At 32.9% G+C, this 20,782-nt stretch overlaps 1 protein-coding gene across 2 annotated transcripts; it reads right to left on the bottom strand.

The window, feature by feature from the left end:
* Positions 1 to 2,005: 2,005 nt before the first annotated feature.
* Positions 2,006 to 20,307, bottom strand: STX16 (syntaxin 16). 2 transcript variants are annotated; one of them, XM_051976654.1, is made up of 10 exons: positions 19,485 to 20,307; positions 16,323 to 16,325; positions 15,040 to 15,051; positions 12,387 to 12,494; positions 10,874 to 11,014; positions 10,086 to 10,248; positions 9,120 to 9,211; positions 8,367 to 8,510; positions 7,374 to 7,454; positions 2,006 to 5,188 (listed from the first exon to the last, which is right to left on the bottom strand). In XM_051976654.1, the coding sequence occupies exons 1-10, from the start codon at positions 19,620 to 19,622 to the stop codon at positions 5,084 to 5,086; spliced, it is 987 nt and encodes a 328-aa protein (XP_051832614.1). In that variant the 5' UTR covers positions 19,623 to 20,307; the 3' UTR covers positions 2,006 to 5,083. The 2 variants fall into 2 exon arrangements, with proteins under 2 accessions (XP_051832614.1, XP_051832612.1); XM_051976652.1 differs by lacking the exons at positions 15,040 to 15,051; positions 16,323 to 16,325 and having other exon boundaries at positions 19,542 to 20,305.
* Between the last annotated feature and the right edge of the window lie 475 nt (positions 20,308 to 20,782).

The raw sequence follows: 20,782 nt of genomic DNA, 5'->3' as shown, positions 1-20,782 counted from the left end.
GTGGGAGCTCCAGTAGGACAATTATTTAAAATGTCGTTTTCCACATACAACATAAAAGATATAATACATATGGGTATGATGTAAATATTATGTATTTATTGAATAAACTGGAACACATTTATGTCAGATAAAAATGCAAACTATCACTAATGTAGGCATTAAGCAAAAATTGACAAAAATGTCAAAATCTTAGGATGCCATGTAGAAATCTGTAATATTTGCAATAATTAAATTATCAACAAAAATCAGGAATTATGAACAGATTAAGTATATGGATAACCTGTTTAGTCTGTTTAATGAACAAATCCTCTCAAATGTCCTGTTAGGCAGGCCTTTTGTCATATGACTCACATGGGCTTTTGGCAGACTGGGCAATGATTATCAAAAATTAAAACAATTTTGATCTGGAAAGATACAATTATATTAAATATTGATAAAAATTTACAAATAAGCTAGATAAAAGTGTTCTACTTTTTGTCAGATAAATTATGACAGAATGGAATACTTTCCAATTGATCAAACATAAAATCTAAATGTGACAGAATCAGTAACAAGTAAAAGAAAGTCTCACACAGTTAATATTTTAGGCATGCAATATAAATTATATTTAGAATTAGCCTAGAATCCGAAAGTTTCTGCAAACCTGTCTATGAAGCTTAGAGATGAGACAGAAGACAATTTCATCTGTCCCGTCTTAGTCCCGTTTCTCTTAGTAGTTCACTATGTGGCTTATATCACTTATAATTTCACTGAGCCTCATTTGACTCATTAGTGAAATGGACTATTTCCCCTAACAATTTCATGGAGTTCTGAGAAAAAGATGAAAAAGGATTAAAAATTATTTACTGACAGCTAAAAATAGTATGTAAGAAGAAAAAGTATTATGTTGAAGGGCAATGTAGGTACTAATGCTGATGTGTTAGTTAAGCCAGCCAGCTTTAAGGCCATGGACAAATCACCTAAACTTTTTGGGCCTCAGTTTCCTCATTTACAAAATAGAGGCCTAGATCACATTATTTTTAAGGTCCCAGTCTCCCTTAAAATTTTATGTTTGTATCTTAAATTCTATTGCTTTCTGGCTCAACGATCTGGACAACTAGACCCTTAACCATCATTTCCAAGCATGATAATCTATAGATGTTTTTGGCTTCTAATGATTAATGCAATAGTGGTTTATAATGACCGAGAGAATTTTTTAAAACTACAGACAAATAGTAAAAAAAAAAAAAAAAATATATATATATACACACACACATATATATATACTTCATAGTAGTATCAGAAATAATAGATGTCACTGGCATTGTAGAAAGTCTGGCTTATTTTAAATAATCACTGATAGGCTATGTTATTGTAGAAAGGACTTCTACATTGAACAAGAAAGATATATTAAATGACCTCTTAAGATTTCTTCCAATTCTTAAGAATTACAACTTCTGAAAAACTTTCTTGTATATGCCAATGAGCAAACTAAGAGAAAAATCTAAAATTTAATGCAATACCGGGAGACAAAGGATATGATCATAAATACATCATCAAATGTCTACACATTAAACAAACTAAATAAATAACAATTACCTTTAAAGTTTGTTTCCTGAGAAAACTAAATATCTATACTAATAATACTATCATCGCTTAAAACATTTCACGAACTCTGCTTTATAATTGTCTTCAACCCTTTTTAATAGTGCTCTCAATGGCAGTTTTATAAAAGCTTTGCAATTATTTCTTAGCTTGATCCTTTGATATAAAACAATTATCTAGTATGAGTAATTTCCTTTTTTGTATCCCATATCAAATAGAGAATTCTATTAGAGTGTTTTTTATTAAATGAATTTACTTTGCAATGTTCTCAACCTATTAAGAGTTAGATCCTTTGTAGAAAACTTGATCACAGGTAGAGTTACTTACAACATAAGGTGGATATTCTTGAGGATTACAAAATCCACATTGCCCTTCCCCTCCCCGTCTCATTAAAATTAATACTAGGATTTCAAAACAATGGTCCATAATCTCGATGATTGCTTTATTGTACAAAATCTCTCTTAGGAATGAAATTCATAAAAATAGACAAAAATTTAATCTCAGAAATATTAAGTGCTTCATTAATTGTTTTATTTTAGCCCAAAGGGGGAAAAAAGTCATCTCTGACCAATCAAGTTGTAAAGGTTTTATTACCTTTAAGAAATCATTAGCTAGAATAAAAACATCAAAAGCACTTGTGTCAAGACAAATAAATAAAGACTCTCAATTAATAGAGAAAGATGTAAATATGTTAAATTAGAGCAACATACTGTTTTACACTGCATGGTGTAACCAGCAACACCACAAAAAGAAGACAGTAGTTTCATTTACAATCATGTAAAGTATCAATATCAATACTGGATAAAAGTCAAACAAAACATCATGTGGTTCCCTCCTCCCCAATTTTTTTCTTTAACTTTCAGTAAGTGTCAGTCAATGAAACCAATAAATTGCCTTAAGCAATGAAGTAGGCTTTCACCCCAAAGCAGTGAAAAGTACAGACAATGGAACAAGCATAATAAAAATGTCATCAATCTCAACCAAAAGTAATCAACCAATTCCAGGAAAAACAATGTCATCTTCTTTGTGGCAGTCAATTGTACCATGGAAGCTAAAAGCTAGATTGGCTACTTTTAATACAGAAAATGGCTGTCAAGAGGTAATGAAAGTAACTAATGCCATCTCATGTCACAGGAAAAAAAAAAAAAAATATATATATATATATATATGTATATAATCTCTCTCTTTCTCTATCTGCATTCACCCACAAAATAAAGTTTCATTTTACTGCCCAAATTGTAACTAATCTTTCCTCAAGTACAGACTTAGTAGTATATAAAGTATTCTGATGTCCAGGGTATTCTGGGCAAAAAAACAAACCTCAATTACCAACAATGAAACCCTGTACCTCTTGGGGCCACATTCTAATTTATTCTCAGTTATGTGACAATTTTATCTCTTTCTGAAGCCAGACAGAGTAATAACAGTCGACATGTTAGTTTTTATTCTAGTTTTCATAAAGTCTTAAGGAAATGGCTTTCCTTTCCTCCCACATCAGGTAAATTAAAAAAAAAAAGGGGAAATCATGATTATTTAGTGGACCCATATTGGTGGGAAAATCCTATTCTCTGAAAATAAATGATTTTTATTTTTAAATGAGCTTTTTTTTTTTTTTTTTAAAGATTATCGTGATTTGATTTCATGGAATCAGATGAATACACAGAAATAAGTCCCACAGATATTCCCAGAACTGTTCTCATGGTCTGTACCTCTTCCGAGAAATTTAGCAAAATTTCCAACTAGGGTCATCTTAAATACTATGCTCAATAATCTGGTATAAATAATGAAGTTATTTGAGAAATTGGAGATATCCTAAGTTTTAGGGTAAGGGGATTCTTCTCTAAAGTTCTTCCCTAATAAAAGAGCTATCTAGCAAGGAAGAATTATGGAAGAATCATGGCCATATTTCAAATGGTGCTATTTCCTGGAATGCCAGGTACAACACATGATCTATCTTCACCTCACTCAAAAGGAAATCTAGTGACTGCCTAGTCATAAACAATTCAGGGGTGAAATGGGAGTGGCTGGGGCAAAGGTTTATAATGTAAAGAAGTCTTGATTTTATTTAGTCATACATATAATATTACTACACTCTGAACCTGAGTTTAAATTTCTGGGAACAACTTCAAAGTCAATTCTATGGAGAACATTTCATGTTACTAGTCAAAATAAAAAACAACACTATTGGAATTAGTTTTTAAACCTTTAAGAAAATGAGTATAGAATAAATAAAGATCATATAAATATTACATAAGGTGAAAATCTTTAAAATTGTACAGTCATTTCAGGACCAATTAGAACATGAACAATTTAATTCTCCAAAGTCATCACTCATCACATTGTTTTATGATTCCAGTAGTATTTGACAGCACCATATCAACAAAAATAAGTACAACTATGAAGTCTTCCTTTAGAAATCTGCCCCACATTGATATATAGATTTAAAAAAAAAAAGTTTCAGTCAAGATTTTTATAATACTTTAAAATGGACCTAGATCTCAAGTAATAAATACAACTACGATAACATATGTTCGTTAATGATCTGTGATGGAACTGTACTCTGAGATCCTCATTTGAAAGTTATCCTAAAGCTGGTTTATAAAATAATGGAATGAATAAGAATAACTGAGGAGCTTCCTTTTTAACTATGAATTTAATTCATAGCATCAAATTTTTAGCTTGGGTAGCTATAAATAGTAACACCATGTGGTTTAGAGTAAAAAAATAATATGGTGCAGAAATTCTAAAATGAAGGACACATATATACTAATTCATTTAAATACATGTAGTTGTTTTAACTGAGCAACTAAATGTATTTGTATCAATGATTGTTTCTTAGTATCCAAATTTTATTAACCTGATAATTAGCAATGACAGAAAACAAAATTATATTAAAGGGGAGTGAATTTAAACATTTTAAAGGCCATCTCAATTTATTTTAATATGGAAAATCTGTAGAGGAAAATGAGAATGTTAAATACCTAGAACCCACTGTTTAAGGCATCTGACCTTCCAACCATATTTTTTGGTTCCAAATCTCTTTAAAAACACATGGTTAAAAAACAAAACAAAACAAAACATATACACACATCACCACCACCATCCCCAATCTCAATTATAAAACCTATTTTCAACATGCAATTCAGAAATATGGCTGCTAAAAATAGCATATATATTTTTAACAGCTTTTGCATGTGCTTGTAAACTTTCAATTCCTCATATTTTCTATTTTAAAAATACTGCAAATGTCTGGATATATAACTCAATTTCTATTTGGTAGCATCATCATTTGACTTGAAACTCTCTGTTGGAAGAAACCAAAACCATTCCTATTACTGAAACATGATTTATGAAAAAGAATCTATGGAAACATTGCACAGACTTGTACCACTGAGGGTCATACATTCAAAGGCAGTTTTCAGAAATAAAGGTCCACTCATTCGCACTGGGAAAATTCACACACACAAATACACACACACACTCACACACATCAAGTTACCTAGTGTGACTTTACACCAACTAGTACAACAATAAGGACAATGACTATTACAAATAAAATTAAAATAACAAGCATCTTCCGATTCTTCTTTTGATATTGTTCTGCCTATGAATAAGAAAAAAACATCCTGTAAGTAATTTTTCAAAAGAGTCAAAATAAAAGCTGACTTATCTATAGTCTTATATTCTTAAATTCCAGTTATTTTTAATATGAGAGATTTTTATTTCAGGCTATATGATTATATTCCAGAAATTAAAATAATATAAAAGGAAATTTCACTAATTCTATAATCTACTTCATTTAATCTAAGTTTTTAAAACTCAAGAGTCTAAGTTGAAAGTTATACTGATCCTTCAGACTTCTATTTTCATTTTATTTATCAATTCACTACTTTTACAAAACCTTTTGCCTTTTGTAAAATAGTATAAAATATTTAATTCCTTGGAAGGACATTGAAATCTAAAATAAGACTAATATATGATAAACTGTTAACTAATTAATTGTAAACTGTCTTTCAAGGGTTGATATATAATGCCACTTAGTAAGAAATGTTGTAAGAAAAACAAGAAAAAAATAGAGAAAAATGCATCCTGACACTATGGACTAGATTACCCCAATTCTAGGAGACTGGTCTTGATCTACTTTAGAAAAGAGGGATTCACAAAGCACAAAAACTGGATGGAAACATCTTTGAACATCCAACTGCCTCTTCTTTAATAATATGTTCACTGAAAAATCATCAGAACTGTTACTTGGTCTCCTGAGAGAGGCATCAAACAGTTGCGAATGCCTCCAGAGCAGAACTAGTTACACTAGTTACACTATATAATTAAATGGCATTCTGACTTGTAAATCAGTTTTCTATGAGTTAAGTTAGGATCCAATCACTCATACATAAATAAAGTAATATATTATCAAATGTATATAGTCTCCAAAAAAAGGGGGAAAAAATGCAATGCCAGAGAGAAGTTAACATTAAATGAATTAAATACCAGTCCAATTCACAGTTTAACACATTAACATAAAGTAATTCAGAAACCCTAGTGTTTTGTTTTATTTTTATTGTGTAATCTATTTTGCTAGTGTCATTCAAGATGCCTTTATAGCCTTGCAAAATTCAGAAGAATCTTTAAATTTAGGTATTATACAATGAAAAACCAAAGCCAGTTTTTCCTGTTTTACTGTATAATGGCTGATGATCAAGTTAACTTAAATGTTCAATAAATATAGCAACATTATACCAAGAAAGACATTATCTTTTAGATAAACAACAGAGGCATATTTTTATCAGCTCCATTCTCACCAAGCATATGATAACAAGAGCTGAGTAGGGTACAAAATTCTCAACACAAACTTTTAACAAACAGAAAAAGATGAAGCTATTATGAATTATATTACTTTCTATTTTAAAAAATTTATAAATACAAGAAAGTGGTACTGAAAATCAGAATTATACTTATTTCATGGCTAAAAATATTACTAGATGGTACGTGAGGAAATGGAAGAAAAAAAATTTACTTGTGAATAGTCACACACTTTATTTTTTAAATATATTCAATTAAATATGAAATTTACTTGGCAGTTAATGCACATCTGTTTCTCATAATTGATTAGATTTAGAAGCAGAGCAGTAGAATCATACCATCCATAAGAAAAATAAATAATTACAAAAAAGGCTACCACACTGCTCTTCTTACATGAAAAAAATTAGAGAACAAATAGTATTCCACTTTAATCCATTTTTCTCAGGCTAAGACAGAGATCTACTGTGACAATCAAAAGGGAAAAATTAGATTCTGATCTTCTACAGAAGTGTTTCTCTACCGGCAATTCTTCAGAAATGCTACATGACAAGAAAAATCTGAGCTATAATGAATAGATTTTCAAGATGCTTCAACAAATGTTTTAACAACTTGTTTCAAAAAAAAATTAATTAGACTTTAAAAGAAATGCATTTTTTAAAAAGTATATTTATTAAGGGGGAAAAATTACAACTCTTTTGTTATCTAGGGCTAAGCACTTAGTAATTTCAGATCTAAGTATGAGGTTCACCAGACATCATTAAGGGCAGAAAAAAAGTAGTGACCCAAGGAATAACTTTGGATAAAGTGCTTTCTGGATTACAGACTTATCAGAATTCTTCAGATTTACTTTGTGATGCTTCTATAATAGATAATGGAACCAAAGACTTGTTTTGTTGAAAAAAACCACTGACATAATTCTCCATTTGGTGACAGTTCTTAAAACTGTGTCAACCACTAAAAAATATTTTAAAAGTCTTTCCCTTTACCTTTTGAAGCTGTTTCAAACCATCTTCAGTTTTGATACAGGATTGTTCAACATTATAGTCAATTCTATCAAGGACTGTTCCCTGAATAATAAAACAGTTAATGATTAAAAATTGAACTTAAAAACAAAAACTCTAAAATGCAGATATTATTAACAAGGTTAGCTATATCTATTGCTTATGTTTCAAAGAATGTAACTGAAAGCTTCAATATGATTTGGGGGAAATATGGATAAACCAAATTATCAAACAGTATAAAAATGCATGCTTATCTTATTAGGTACAATAAAATCACATAAGCTCAAAAGAAACGACAAATAGATTTTTGAAAATTTAAATCCTAAAAGAAAATGAGTCATAGACTTTTGGAAGTTTTGTCAATCATATAGTTGAATAGGAATTAGCTCTGAAAAGAAATGTTAGTGCTCACAAACTCTTAAATAGATAATATTAGTGAAACCAGAAATGGTTATTATAATGTCACCAAATTTTTAATCACTGCAATACATATAAACCCTAGTCTCCATATATAAGAATTAAATATTTCAAGCCATAACTCACCATCATAAAAATGAATAGTTTTTCTTCAGAAAATCTAATTTTCTGTGAAAAATTTCCTCAATTGCTGGATAAAGTATGGAAAAACAGCTGATGTACTGATGGACATTTTCTACTGGAAATTATGTCAGTTCATTTGAAACTGTTAAAATAATTATTTTACCTCTATCTTCTATAGCTCTAAAACTCTATTTTGAGTAGTTGGCTTCACATAGATCAGGACCTAAATGCCATTTCTATGAAATTTTATCAAAGATGAATCATCACTTAATTGTATTTGAATGGTAGTGGCTCCAGCAGCCATTATGCAATAATCTGCCCAAACCAGAAAGCTCTTATAATATCAGAAGTAGTTGAAATAAGTCAGAACCAGCTAGTTCTCTAAAAAGGATTAAGTATTACAGAAGGAAAATAAGACGAGATGATAAATTCACATACTTGTTCTACAATCATTGCTCCTAAGTCCCTAAATATTTCATTTAGGTCAGAAATAGACTGTACAATCTGGCGAATTTCTCGCTCCCGTTCTTCAACCATTAATGTATTTTGTTCTACCAACACTAGCTGGTCGTCTGTAAAACCCTGTTGGGGAAAAAAAAAAGAGGCAGACTTCATAGTTAGGATTTTCTTTTTAATAAAGAAAAGATACTATATTATGATTAAATTATGTAAGTGGTATACAGGCTCAGAGCATTCTTTTGAGGGAGTTACATGGACTTCATTGTATAAATCTTTAATTCTCCCTTACTAGAAAAAAAATTAGCTTTACAAAGTATACTGGCTCCAAATGGATAGTGAATTGTATTTATCAGAATAAACACAAGTCACCTATATGTTTGCATTATTCTATGCAAAGCCAATCTTGAAAAATCCCACCAGGATTGACTTTTTGGTTCCTTGCTTTATTCACAAGGAAGAAATCAATGTAGACTACTTTCTGGAATGCTTTCAGGAAAGCAAAAGCACAGTATCACATCACACTTCTAAATATAAAGACTTAGCTTTTATCTAACACCTCCCCACACCCCATCTCACCTCCATTTTTCTTTTAGCACATTGTTAAAACTATCTGATGAATACATAGTAACATTATTGATGTGTTTTTAACACATGTATAGAAATTAGGTATTTTAAAAAGAGAAAGGAAAAAGTACTAGTTAATTGCTATTAAATTTATGGTCCTTAACATACCCGATCATAAAGAGTGTTATCCTCTCCATCATCCATGAGTGGTACTGATGTATCAAAAAAATGCTGGGATCTTTCCTCTCGATTCTTCATGCCTATTGGAGGTATGAAGGTACCTTACTAAAATATTTAATATTTTAGAAATATTATTTTGTAATTGAGAAACAGATCTATAATGTAAATATGAACATCTGGGGAACAGTTAATTTAGAGAAAATGAACTGAGGTTTACTTTTTTGTTGGGCAAATGAGAAAAGTAAGATCATAAAGAAGGTATTTAAACTGCTGATACATTAACCTTATTTATTCATGAACACTCTGTTCCCACAAGTAACTACTGTCCTTTAAGTCTATATCAGATCTCCTCCACTCATCCTCTTTGACTAAAAGTATTCCTTCCCTACCTGAATCTCATGACTATTTAATGTCTCCTTTGCAGTTATTACATTCTAGCTTTTTTTATGTTTTACTAAGTTTTATTCACTTATGTTCTATTCATTCATTCTTAACTATAAGTCGTGTAAAACTTAGGCATTTTTTAGAATGCATGAGGTAAGTGCTTACTAAATGTCTATTACTGAATTAGGCAAAACTTGAATTTTTAAAAGAAATACACAATTACTTTTCAGTACATCAAAGAGATAATTCTTCTTACTTTTCTTTACTCTATTTCAAGTCCTCTCCCCACCTCCATTTTATATTTAATTTAAATTATATTAATGAGGTTTTACATATAGCTATATGTTTCTTGCTGTCATAAGTAATGCTGTATTATTATATTCTTTCCAAGAACTATTAATCCTTCTTTTGATATAGCTTTCGTATGTGCTCAAAACTAACAAACATAAACAGAGAAGACAAACAGCCACAAAACCAATGAACCTATCTTCTCATGATTTTATAGCCAAAACCATTTCATTGCTGAAAAATATGCAGAGAGCAAGTGTTTGCATCTAAAATGATACTTACGTTTGAGATAGCCAGACTGTGCATGTCTAAAATTAGTGGATAATTCCTGAAGACACTGAGCTAAAGAAGATACTACATTTCGGAGAACCCGCTCTTCCTGTTCAGTACAGTTTCGTGCTCTGCTTTGTAAGGCTTGCACTGCTCTCTGACATCTATGAAAGAGCTAGAAACATAATCTTCATTGATCAAATGGAACAATTTAAACAGGCTTTCCAAAAACTCACAATAAATGGCAATTACAATAAATTGCAACAGTTTGCAAATGTGAAATACTGATATGAAATTTCATATTTGAAAAATATCCAAGATATTTTATTTATACTACTTGGTGTTAACAGTGAACTTAAGAAAAATAATCTAATCTTAATATAGAGATTAAATTAACAATCAAATGAATCAAATATGCTTTAATAAATGAAAAACAATCATCTTAAAATATTGTTAAAATAGTAGACAAATGAAATTTCACTAAGAAATCAGGCAAGGATACTGGAGATCTCTGGAGAATGAACCTTAAACCTTTTAGATCTGTAATGTTCTATCATAGTTTGATTTTTCAAATATGTTTCAAGTACTACATATAATTTTTTAAAATGAAAATGAATATAAATCAATTTTGTTTGGTACGTTACATGTAAAATCTAATAGCATCCTTTGACATATAAATTAGATATTCTTAGGTACATAAAACTAAGGAAGAATGTCCAACTCTAGAGCACTCCAAAGTATACCTTTTTTCTTAAGTTATAAAAAACAAACACTTTTGCTGTAATCTTCTGAACCCTTACCTGTGTGATTTCTTGTGTGGTTATTTCAATGGCATGTTCTTCTTCACTGCTATCATCCAATGTAGGTCTGTTTAAATGCTTATCATGAAGACTGGCTAATTCCTTCATCTTTTGTTTAATTCTCCCAATGTCATATTGTATCTAAATGACATAAGTTAGTTAACATCATTGAAACAATCATTAAGTTCCTCAGACAACAGTTTGCAACAAATCTTTAGATGATTAGTTATATAAAAAGTAAAAAGTTCAGGCATTCTTGCCTAAATCACCTGAAATCAATGGCTTTGGTATCCAAAGACTATCTATATAGTGCCTTCTAATTGTGGGTGTTCCCCTAGACTCCCTCTATAGTTTATTCTCTTTTATATCCTCTCTCTCAGTGACCTCATCAACTCCTATGGGTTTATTATCGTTTCTATGTAAGTAACTCAGATTTATATATCTAATCCCAGTCTTTGTAATTACAAGGAAGGTGCTATGGATTCAAGTGCAAAGAATGACATTATCCTTTCTTACATAAAGCTTATATTCTAGTGAGGAAGATAAAAAAATACACACACATACATATAAATTAAAATACAAGATGAGAAAGAGGGCACTAGCAGTTGAGGAAATGAGAAAAGGCTTCATGTAGAAAACAGTGATAGGGCAAGAGGAACTTTCTGATGTAGAGGTGAGGATAGTATGAGTGCATTCTAGATTTTCAGCATGGCCAGTGTAAATTCCATTGGATAGGCTAGAGTTATCTCAAACTCAACATGTCCAATTATGTTGGACTTTATCCCTGACTATTCTCATGGTGATTTACTCAACTGAAACGAAGCTAGTCCAAACACCTCCAAAAACCCAACCAGAACATTACAAACATGCTGACATATCTTGTCCTTTTTATCTCTGTGCTTATGAAATATGACTTCTTGTCTCCACTCACAGTTACTACCTTAGGTCAGGTCCTCATCACATCTAACTTAGATTATTGCAGCTGCAGTTTCCTAAATGGTCTTCTTGTCTCAAGTTTCTTTTTATTTCAGTCCATCCTCCATACAATACCAAAGTAGTTTGCCTTAAACAACTCTGATCCAGTCAATCAATTCTGAGGTCCCCTAATGACTATAGGAATAAGTATAAAGTTCTCTGCTTAGCTTTCAAAATCCTTCTCAATCTGTCCCCAATCTAGCTTTCCAATCTCAATGTATATTGTCCCTTCTCTCTCCCATGCTCATTCAACCTTCTCTGCTCCTCATATATAGCAACACTCTATTTCCCTTTTTAACTTTGCATTGGCTGTTCCTTGTGTCTGGAAAACACCCTCTCCTGACCTCTACTGCATAGCCTCCATCAAAGACATGACTCAAATATTAACTTCTACATGAAGCCTTCTCTGATACTGAAAACTAATGCCTGCCCTCCCAAACAATTTTGCATCTAATCAATCTATATTTATCTTCTTTACTTTTATTCTTTGTATATTTGCACATATGTCCTTGTTTCAATATTTAAAAATTCAACTTACTTCATCTACTCCATCAACCCATTTGGGAGGTAACCGTTTTGTTACACCAATTGCTGCTTCTGGATCTAGGCTGATGCCTGACACTAGTGCCATACGATCATCAGCAAGCTAAGGAGAGAAAAGGAATATTTATATGAAAATTTGTCTCCAAGTACCCACTTATTCTTTTTAAAAATACTGTCCCTAAAAAGCCATAGGTAGCTAGGAGAAAATGAAGATACCATTCAAAAGAAATGTGTACCTGAATCAACACTGCTATAATTTGGAATGATTTGTCTCCCTCTGTTATAGTCATATATGTTATAGGTCTCCTTAGATACATGATTAAATGTGAATTTTATTTCATTTGGATAAGAAAGGATCCAACTTTTCTTATGGAAACATGAGTAAATAAAAAAATTGATAAAGAACTTTTCAAAGGAACAAGTTATTAGAATTATTTCATAGTAGAATATCTTTATGTTGTGCCATGAGTTACATTATTTTTTATGATAGCTACAAAACCCAAATTTTAAAAAAAAGACTGCTACAAAGAGAACAAGGGGTAAATTTTCTTTGAACTTCTATTTTTTAAATTTATTTTTAAAAAATAAGGAAAAAAGAAAAATGGAAAAGGAATACAAAAGAGAACAGTCATATATGCTTATCAATATGTAATATTGATATATTATCAATATATGTTGATATAACAACAAATTACCAGTTCAAAAAATATATATAATAGAAGAATTTATATTCACAAGTGTCCATCTTTTCTTTATTTCCTTATAAATTGTTCCTTTTGTTCTCTACTATGCACCTTTTTTTACTTTATTCTTTTTTTCCCCTAAGGGGGAATTTTTAAAAAACAGGGCTAATTTAGTTATCTCAATCTTAAATCATAAGGTTATAGCTTGTTCATATCTGACACTGTGGACTTTTATAGATTTTATGTATTATCTTTGCTATATTTTAAAAGTAATTTTTCTCCTCTAGTCTATGTCCAGATGTAATATTTTCACTTTTGATTTGTTTTAAATACTTTAGAAATGGAATCAATAGTCCTAATTGGCACTTTTTAATAGCTGCTTTTTAGAGAACTTTAATGAAACATACAATGATTTCTTCTGTTTAAATGAGAAGACTCATATTGAATTAGTTTCTTGATATATGATTTTACTGTACAAGTAAAATTTTAAAAGTTTGAATGATATTCAAGAGAACTATATAACTTTTGTGCATATTTGCCTTATGGCAAAATATATCTTTTAGCTGCCATTATATTTATTTGAAAATTTCTACTAAATTTATTGTCATGCAAAGTAAACATATAGGGGAAAGAACTGAAAAGATCTCTTTGGCAATCAATGTTTTCACATCATCTCACTCAACAAGCATTTACTGAGTTTTGTTTCCTATGTGTCAAGCACTGAATTGGGAATACACTGGGAACACCAAAAAAATAGGAAAAAACAGTTTCCACTGTCAAGAAACTCACATTCTAATGAGGGAAATAGTATGGAAAAGGAGATAATCTCAGAGGAAAGATACTAGCAATGGGGAAGGGGCCACAAAAGACTTTTTGTAGAAAGGGAGATTTGAGGTGGTTTTAGATGGCAGGCTGGGAAGACAGGAAGTAGAAATGAGAATGGATAGCATTCCAGGGAAGAAGGGAAAGCTGGTGAAAAAGACTAGAAGTAGAGTGTTTTATGTGAAGAAAAACAAAATGCTAGAATCACTGGTTTATAGTGTATGCTGTAAACCAACATACATATTGGGGAGAACATCTTAATTGTGGTCAAGTTACACAGGATAAAAGTTTACTTATGGTAAAGCATTAAGAATTTCTGAACTTAAGAATCATCAGATGTGGTTTAAGTTTCTACTCTGAAAATGACTTGCTGTGAAACAATGAGCAAGTTATTTACTTTTTTGAGCATTAGATTCTTTATGTGAAAAATAGAGATGTCAACTTTATAGTATTATAATGAGAAAGATAAACCTTAATGTGTTATATAAATATAAACTATTATTACTGTAATAATTAACAAACACTACAAATTAACAAAATACTACAAATGTAATGTATTTATGCAGTAACTTTTAAGAAACTGTTTACATCAGATCTGTGTAAAATATCTATTTTGAATACTTTAAGAGAACTTAGTAATTAAAGGCAAATCTTTCTATCAGCTTCACAAAAACTTCTTAAAGTATGTTTCATCAAATCTAAATTTTTCATCTATTGAATCAAGATTTCTTAAATTGAGGTATACTTGGAGATATTTCCAAATTATCAAATTTGAAACATAATAATTTATAATAGAATAGAACATAAGTTTCTTGGGACTAATAACTGTTTCACTTCTGTCTTTATATCCATAGCACTGCCCCTATAATACTTAATAAATGCTTGTTGACTGAGTAAATAGTTTGATTATAACAAAAATGATGCTCCCAAAATGAAATCAAGCATACCATTTCTTTTGACAATTAAAGAGGAATTTACCATGTGTACCACAGTATGGAATATAAAAAAAGACATTACATTTTGATAAGAAAGACAGTATGACTAAATATAAATGTCAGTTCTACTGGTTCTGTACATAGAGCAACATTTTTTTTTAAATAAAATAAAACTAATCACCTTTCAAAAACATTCAAAACACAATACCTCATCCAGCTCCTGAAGTGATTTGTTGTTCCCATCAGTCCCATCCAGTTAGAGAAACAAAAAGTAGGAGAAAAAAGAAGGATGGAGACAGACAGACAGAGTATGGTCAGTTTTGGAAAAAACAAACAAAAAACTGTTTTTTATATTTAAGTAACTTATTTCACCAAAAACAGAGTTCCACAAACTAAGGCATTTTTGGTCTAAAAAAAATTAAGTAAAAAGAAAAATCCTACATTATCAAACTGCAGTCAAGCTACATAAAACTATATTTTCATTTACCTAAACTATGGTACTGTTCTGATCACTGGAAAAATAGAAACAGTTTTAAAAATGAAATTTAAAAAAGTTTTTAAAACCCACAAATTAATTTTTGTCAAAATTTACTCATTATATTAATAAACAAATATCAATTTGATATGGTTACATTGTAAAATTTCCAACAATGAAGTAATGACAAAATGTGATATCAGAAATAAAACACTTTAACACTTTAACATGGAGATAATTCTTATAAATATTTTTTAAAGGTAAGAGCTCACAAAAATGTTCTGGAATTTGTAAAACAAATATTTATTAGTGTCTATATATGCAAGACACTATATAAATCACATGATACAATCTTATACTATGGAATAAAAGTATTTTTCAAGACATAAATAGGATGGTAAAACCAGTGAAAACCAATTCTACTAGGGTTGAGAACTGTTGGCCACTAAGTAAACATTTAGAAGGAAAAAGGGGGGAGGAGGGGAACCTAACCCTAATAGAATACTATTCTAGAACTCTTCATTTTTAAGATGAGCATAGAGAGCTGTCTCTAGCAGTGAGATAAGCATCTCAGCCAATTTAAATTGCCAGAAATATAACTGGCATATTGACATAATAAACCTGTTGAATTTTTCATAATGAGCTATTAAAATATTGATAAAGGGGTCTTTACTGTTCTTGGAAATTAGTGAAATGGCTGGGAGACATAATTAGAAAGGGAATTCAACTGAATTTTGAAGAAAGTTAAATACTTCTGTAGAAAAACTAAATAATATGAAATTTTAGGAAACTGAAGTTCTCCCTTTCAACTTACTCTTAGAAACAAAAGGAATTCAATTAAAATAAAATTTAATATACATTCCTACTTAATATATAGTCCTACTTAAATGTTTCATTCCTGTAAAAAGATTAATCTTAGATTTTGGAGGGCAAGCTCTGGCAAATCCTATCATTTGAGGAAAAAAATGGAGGACAGTTTGGTGATGTACTATGTGTCAGTCTTCCTTTTGAGAAACAGCCTAGCTAGAGAGGCTCACTACTAAAAAGTTGGCTTTCATTTAAAATTTTCACCCAAGGCAACTTAGAATGTGTATGGGGCTTAGAATGAAGAGAAAGGAAAGGAAAGAAAGAAGTGATACTTCTTTGCGTTGCTGGAGGGAATGTCAGTAAGAGTTAATATACATTCTACCCATGTTATTAGTTCTACAATATAATATTAAAGAGAGCAAATAGTGCCACATTGTAATCAGATTTAATTACTTTTTATATAAAAAAAGTAATGTATGAGATTTTCTGATGGTCAGGAAGAAAGCCTTCTTTCTATTCATGACCAAGACAAGTTTAGCCAATAATTAAAACTTCATATTTAAATCAGCACATCTTGCTTTTGGACTGGCCACTTACTGTATTTGATCTTCAAAGAAATGTAACAAACCAAGGTGCAAATCAAATGCAGCATTTCAGACTAGAACAATGAACGCAGCATGTGGTAATATTTTTTGATTATCATAAATCCTGAGTTGAAGAGTTATTAATATCAAAGAACTTTAAATTTTTAAAGACCTCAGAAATAACTTCATTTCACAGATGATGAAAGAGAAGCTCAGAGAGATGCCTAAGATCACAGTGTTAAGTTAGTGGCAGGGGAAAGTCTAGGACTTAGGCTTCCTAACTCTTAAACATGTGTGTTCTTTCTAACCGACCATGCTTCTTTTCGTTTGATTTCAATTTTAGAAAAAAATTCAGAGAAAATTGAGAATTTTATATAAACTACTTTCCTCAAAGCTATTTTATCTATTAGTGTTTTATGCCTTGATCAGCAGTACTATTACCTCATAGTTATTAAAAAGTCTGACTTCTAGTGGGAAATTGTAAAGGGCTGAAACTCTTGAGTTCATGCACTGAGGTCGGACAACCAAGCACTTAAGGTTAACTACCAATTGGACAATACTCTATTAGCATATGCTTGGAAAATGGCCCGCCCCACTATTCTGTGTTGGCTAGATCTGTTGGTGTATACAGAGAATTGGAGGAGAGATTAGAGGGTGGAGTAAGTAAGACAAGCCAGAGTGACTTCTGGCCAGGAGAGGAAGAGGAGAGGTGTGGAGATTCCTGTGTCCATTCCTCTCACTTGGACCAAGAATAAAGACCAAGGACTTTTGCTTATCCTGACTCTGGCTGATTTTAAAGTATCCAGGGTGCTAACTTGGTCCTCACAGGACCTGTACTTGCAAAGTGTAAATTATTTTTACCAGTCCATTATGAACACATAATTACCCTTAAACAATTTCTTGTGTTAATAAAAGTATAAACAGAAATTGATAACTGATATACTGTTTCTCAGTTTCCTGAGTTATTCCTAACTTTCCTATTTATTCCATGTCTATACTATAAAATATCTTTAGCCTTTTCCAAGATGGTATTTTAAAAACAATTTAAAACATTGTTTTCTCAAAACCTCCATATAATGATTAATAGGTGAAGGATATATAATTTCTTCAGCATATATAGCCAGTCATGTGGAAGATCCCTCACTGATACAGACTGAAAATAAATTTGTGATTTATTTATTAAATCCTAAGGCCTATCTGAAGAAACTAAAGATTAAGTGACTTGCCCAAGGTCATAAAGCTAATAAATGCTAGCCCTTGGAAGACTAAACCCAACACTCTATTTAACACACCATACCTCCAAGACATGGGCTTGTAATAAAAAAAACTCATTGATGAGTTCAAGTCCAGCCTCAGATACTACTTTTGTGATCTTGGTTAAGTCACTTAATCATGTTTGCTTCAGTTTTCTCATCTGTAAAATAAGCTGGAGAAGGAAATGGTAAACCACTGCAGCATCTGTGACAAGAAACCCTCATATGGGGTCCCTAAAAGTCAGATCCAACTTAATCATATTTCTAATAAAGTATGCATGAAAATATAGTAGCAGTATGTTTTGGTTCTTGGACCTATTAAATCTCAAATCAAACTTCTCAAAATAACAAACCCATACTGCTTCAGCTCAAAAATACAAGTCTCTCTGCACCCATGAATCAATAAAAAAGGAGTTGTATATATTATTAGGGAGTCATTTTGTAAATAACTCCCATCTGAAAAATTTTCAGAAGGAAACTAGTAGCAATCATAGTAAAATTCAAGGAATGTCTGAAGGACAACAAATTTCCAGTAAGAGTCTCTAATGTGACAACTTCTAGTTTATGAGTTTAAATTAAATTTCCTAAGTATTTGTCTTTGTAAGTTGTCATGTCTTCTGATAACATAACTATCGCTAGAATTTAATTTAAACACTTTCTACCAATAAACCTAATCTCAAAAGCTAGAATTATTTTTTGACAATTATGGAGCCATATTTTTTGGATTTTATTGGACTACTTTTGGACAAATTGGACAAAATTTATTGTACTACTAGCCTAATAGTGCAGTTTTTTTTTACTTGTACCAGTATTAGAGTAATTCCTACACAGACACTATGAGAAAGGCAGTCAGAATGAAAGGAAAGACTCATTTCCTGAATGGAAAATGACAAACAGGGAAGTCCACTCCCCACCTGACAATTTTACAAAACTGTCGTCTCCAGGAAATAGGGAAACACATGATTAATAGCATAAAGCAACAGGAGGCTCCACTGCCACACAGAAATGGAAAATTCTCAAAGAAAAAAAGGTTAGACTAAAACGACTTCATTCCATAGAGTCATTTTAAAGAGAAAATCTGTTGGACAAAACAGGGAGGCATCAGAATGAAAAGTCAGGGGATTGGGGAACTGGGGAGGAGAGGCTAAGGGTAGAGGTGTAACAAGCAGAAACATGAAGCAATGAAAGCGTAAATAGTTGCTTCATGAAGCATCAAACACAGTGCTTCAAAACTGAGCAAGACCCAAGAGGAGGAACTGGTCCGAGTCCAGAACGAGGGCGGCCCTGTGAAAGTTGGAAGGAAAACCCGGGGGGGAAGGGGAAGATAGGAGGGAGAGAAGAGGAGGAGATGGCAAAGGGGGAGGTTTCAAAACAAAACCCAGCACCTCCAGTCTGATGCCTCCTAACAACAAGACGGCGACATTTCAACAAAGAGAGAAAAAGAAAGATTCAGAGAGAAAGAGACAGAGAGAGCGCACGCCGCGAGCACGGGGCACCGCGAGGAGCAGGTGGAGGAGGCCGGCAGGAGACTCACCGCAGCAACGCTACGTGAATGCAGAGGGCTGGAGGTGGAGGAGGTGTAACTACTCACTTGCTCGGCTAACAGCTGCCGGTTTTGGATGGAATTGTTCCGCAACAACAAGAAAGCGTCGGTTAAACGCCGGGTGGCCATGCTTAACCCTGCACGCCTCCCCGTCGGGGACCCCTACTCAGAGCCTCGGCCTGAACCTCAGAGACTAGGGGCCTCCTTCGGACCCTGCAGGGCCGCCTCCCCTTAAACTTCCCCCACCTTCCCCTCAGGGGCAGGGGCAGACTGAGAGCGGGAGGTATGTAGGAGGAGGTCCCCCGCCCACTCCTTCCCCAAATCCAAGCTTGGATTTCTAACGGTCTAATTCCCCAACCAAACCCGGGTTTCTGGCCGAGCCCCCGCCCCTCTCGGGGCTGTCCCGGGTGCCCCGGCCGGGCCCGGCCCCTCCAGATCGTTCGGAGCCCGTCCACGGGCCTGTCAGAGCCCAGGTGGGCTCCCGGCCCCGACGTCCTGGGTCTTCGTCCTCCTCCCTCCAGGGGACCAAAGCAGGAAAGCCCCACGCCCAGCGCCTTGTCCCCCTCCGGCTACAGGGCCTCCCGGGGGGGAAGCGGCGCGATCCTCAGCCTCATCATTCCTTTACTCCGCTGCTGCCGCCGCCTCCGGTTCCATCCATCCCCGGATCTGACTGCAGCAGCCCGGCCACTTCCGTGTTGGTGTTCTATCGTCTCAAACTTCCCCGGTCCCACTTCCGGTCCGTTCTTCCCAAGTACCACTTCTTCTCTTGTGACTCGGCTCATACCGTTCCGGTCTCTCTTTTCTCCGGAACTCCCTCCACTGTTTCCCCCTTGGAGCTTCCTCGTGAAGGTCGCAATCTCAAATACTGCTCTTATTCCCTTTTCTCCTACGCTCCTCTTCTGGAGGCTCTTTCTCCTTATGAAAGGAGAATAGGATTTAGAATTGGACTCTTCCTTAGAGACCAGTCACTTCATTTTATGAAAAATGAGGAAATTAAGCCCATACAAATTAAGGCAATTTCTCAAACCTCAGAGTCGGCTAACTCCAAGTCTGGCACTATTTCTACGATACCACGATCCAATTTTCTTTGCATTGCTTTATTAGCCTCAAAATTTTGGTGTTATCGACAACCAAATCGATGGGAAAATCTGGTAGACAGATTTCTCTTTAAAATAAGGCAACTTGACTAGTCGTATTTAGAGCCTATGATGAACATAACTGTTCTAAGCCCCGGGGAGGCAAAAATAATACAAAAACTAGTCCTTGCCCTAAGGGGTAGACACTGGATT

The sequence above is a fragment of the Antechinus flavipes genome, chromosome 2 (genome assembly GCF_016432865.1).
Source record: "Antechinus flavipes isolate AdamAnt ecotype Samford, QLD, Australia chromosome 2, AdamAnt_v2, whole genome shotgun sequence".
Taxonomy (NCBI): domain Eukaryota; kingdom Metazoa; phylum Chordata; class Mammalia; order Dasyuromorphia; family Dasyuridae; genus Antechinus; species Antechinus flavipes.
The sequence above is the reverse complement of the archived record's forward strand: the minus strand, read 5'-3'. Positions and strand labels throughout refer to the sequence as shown.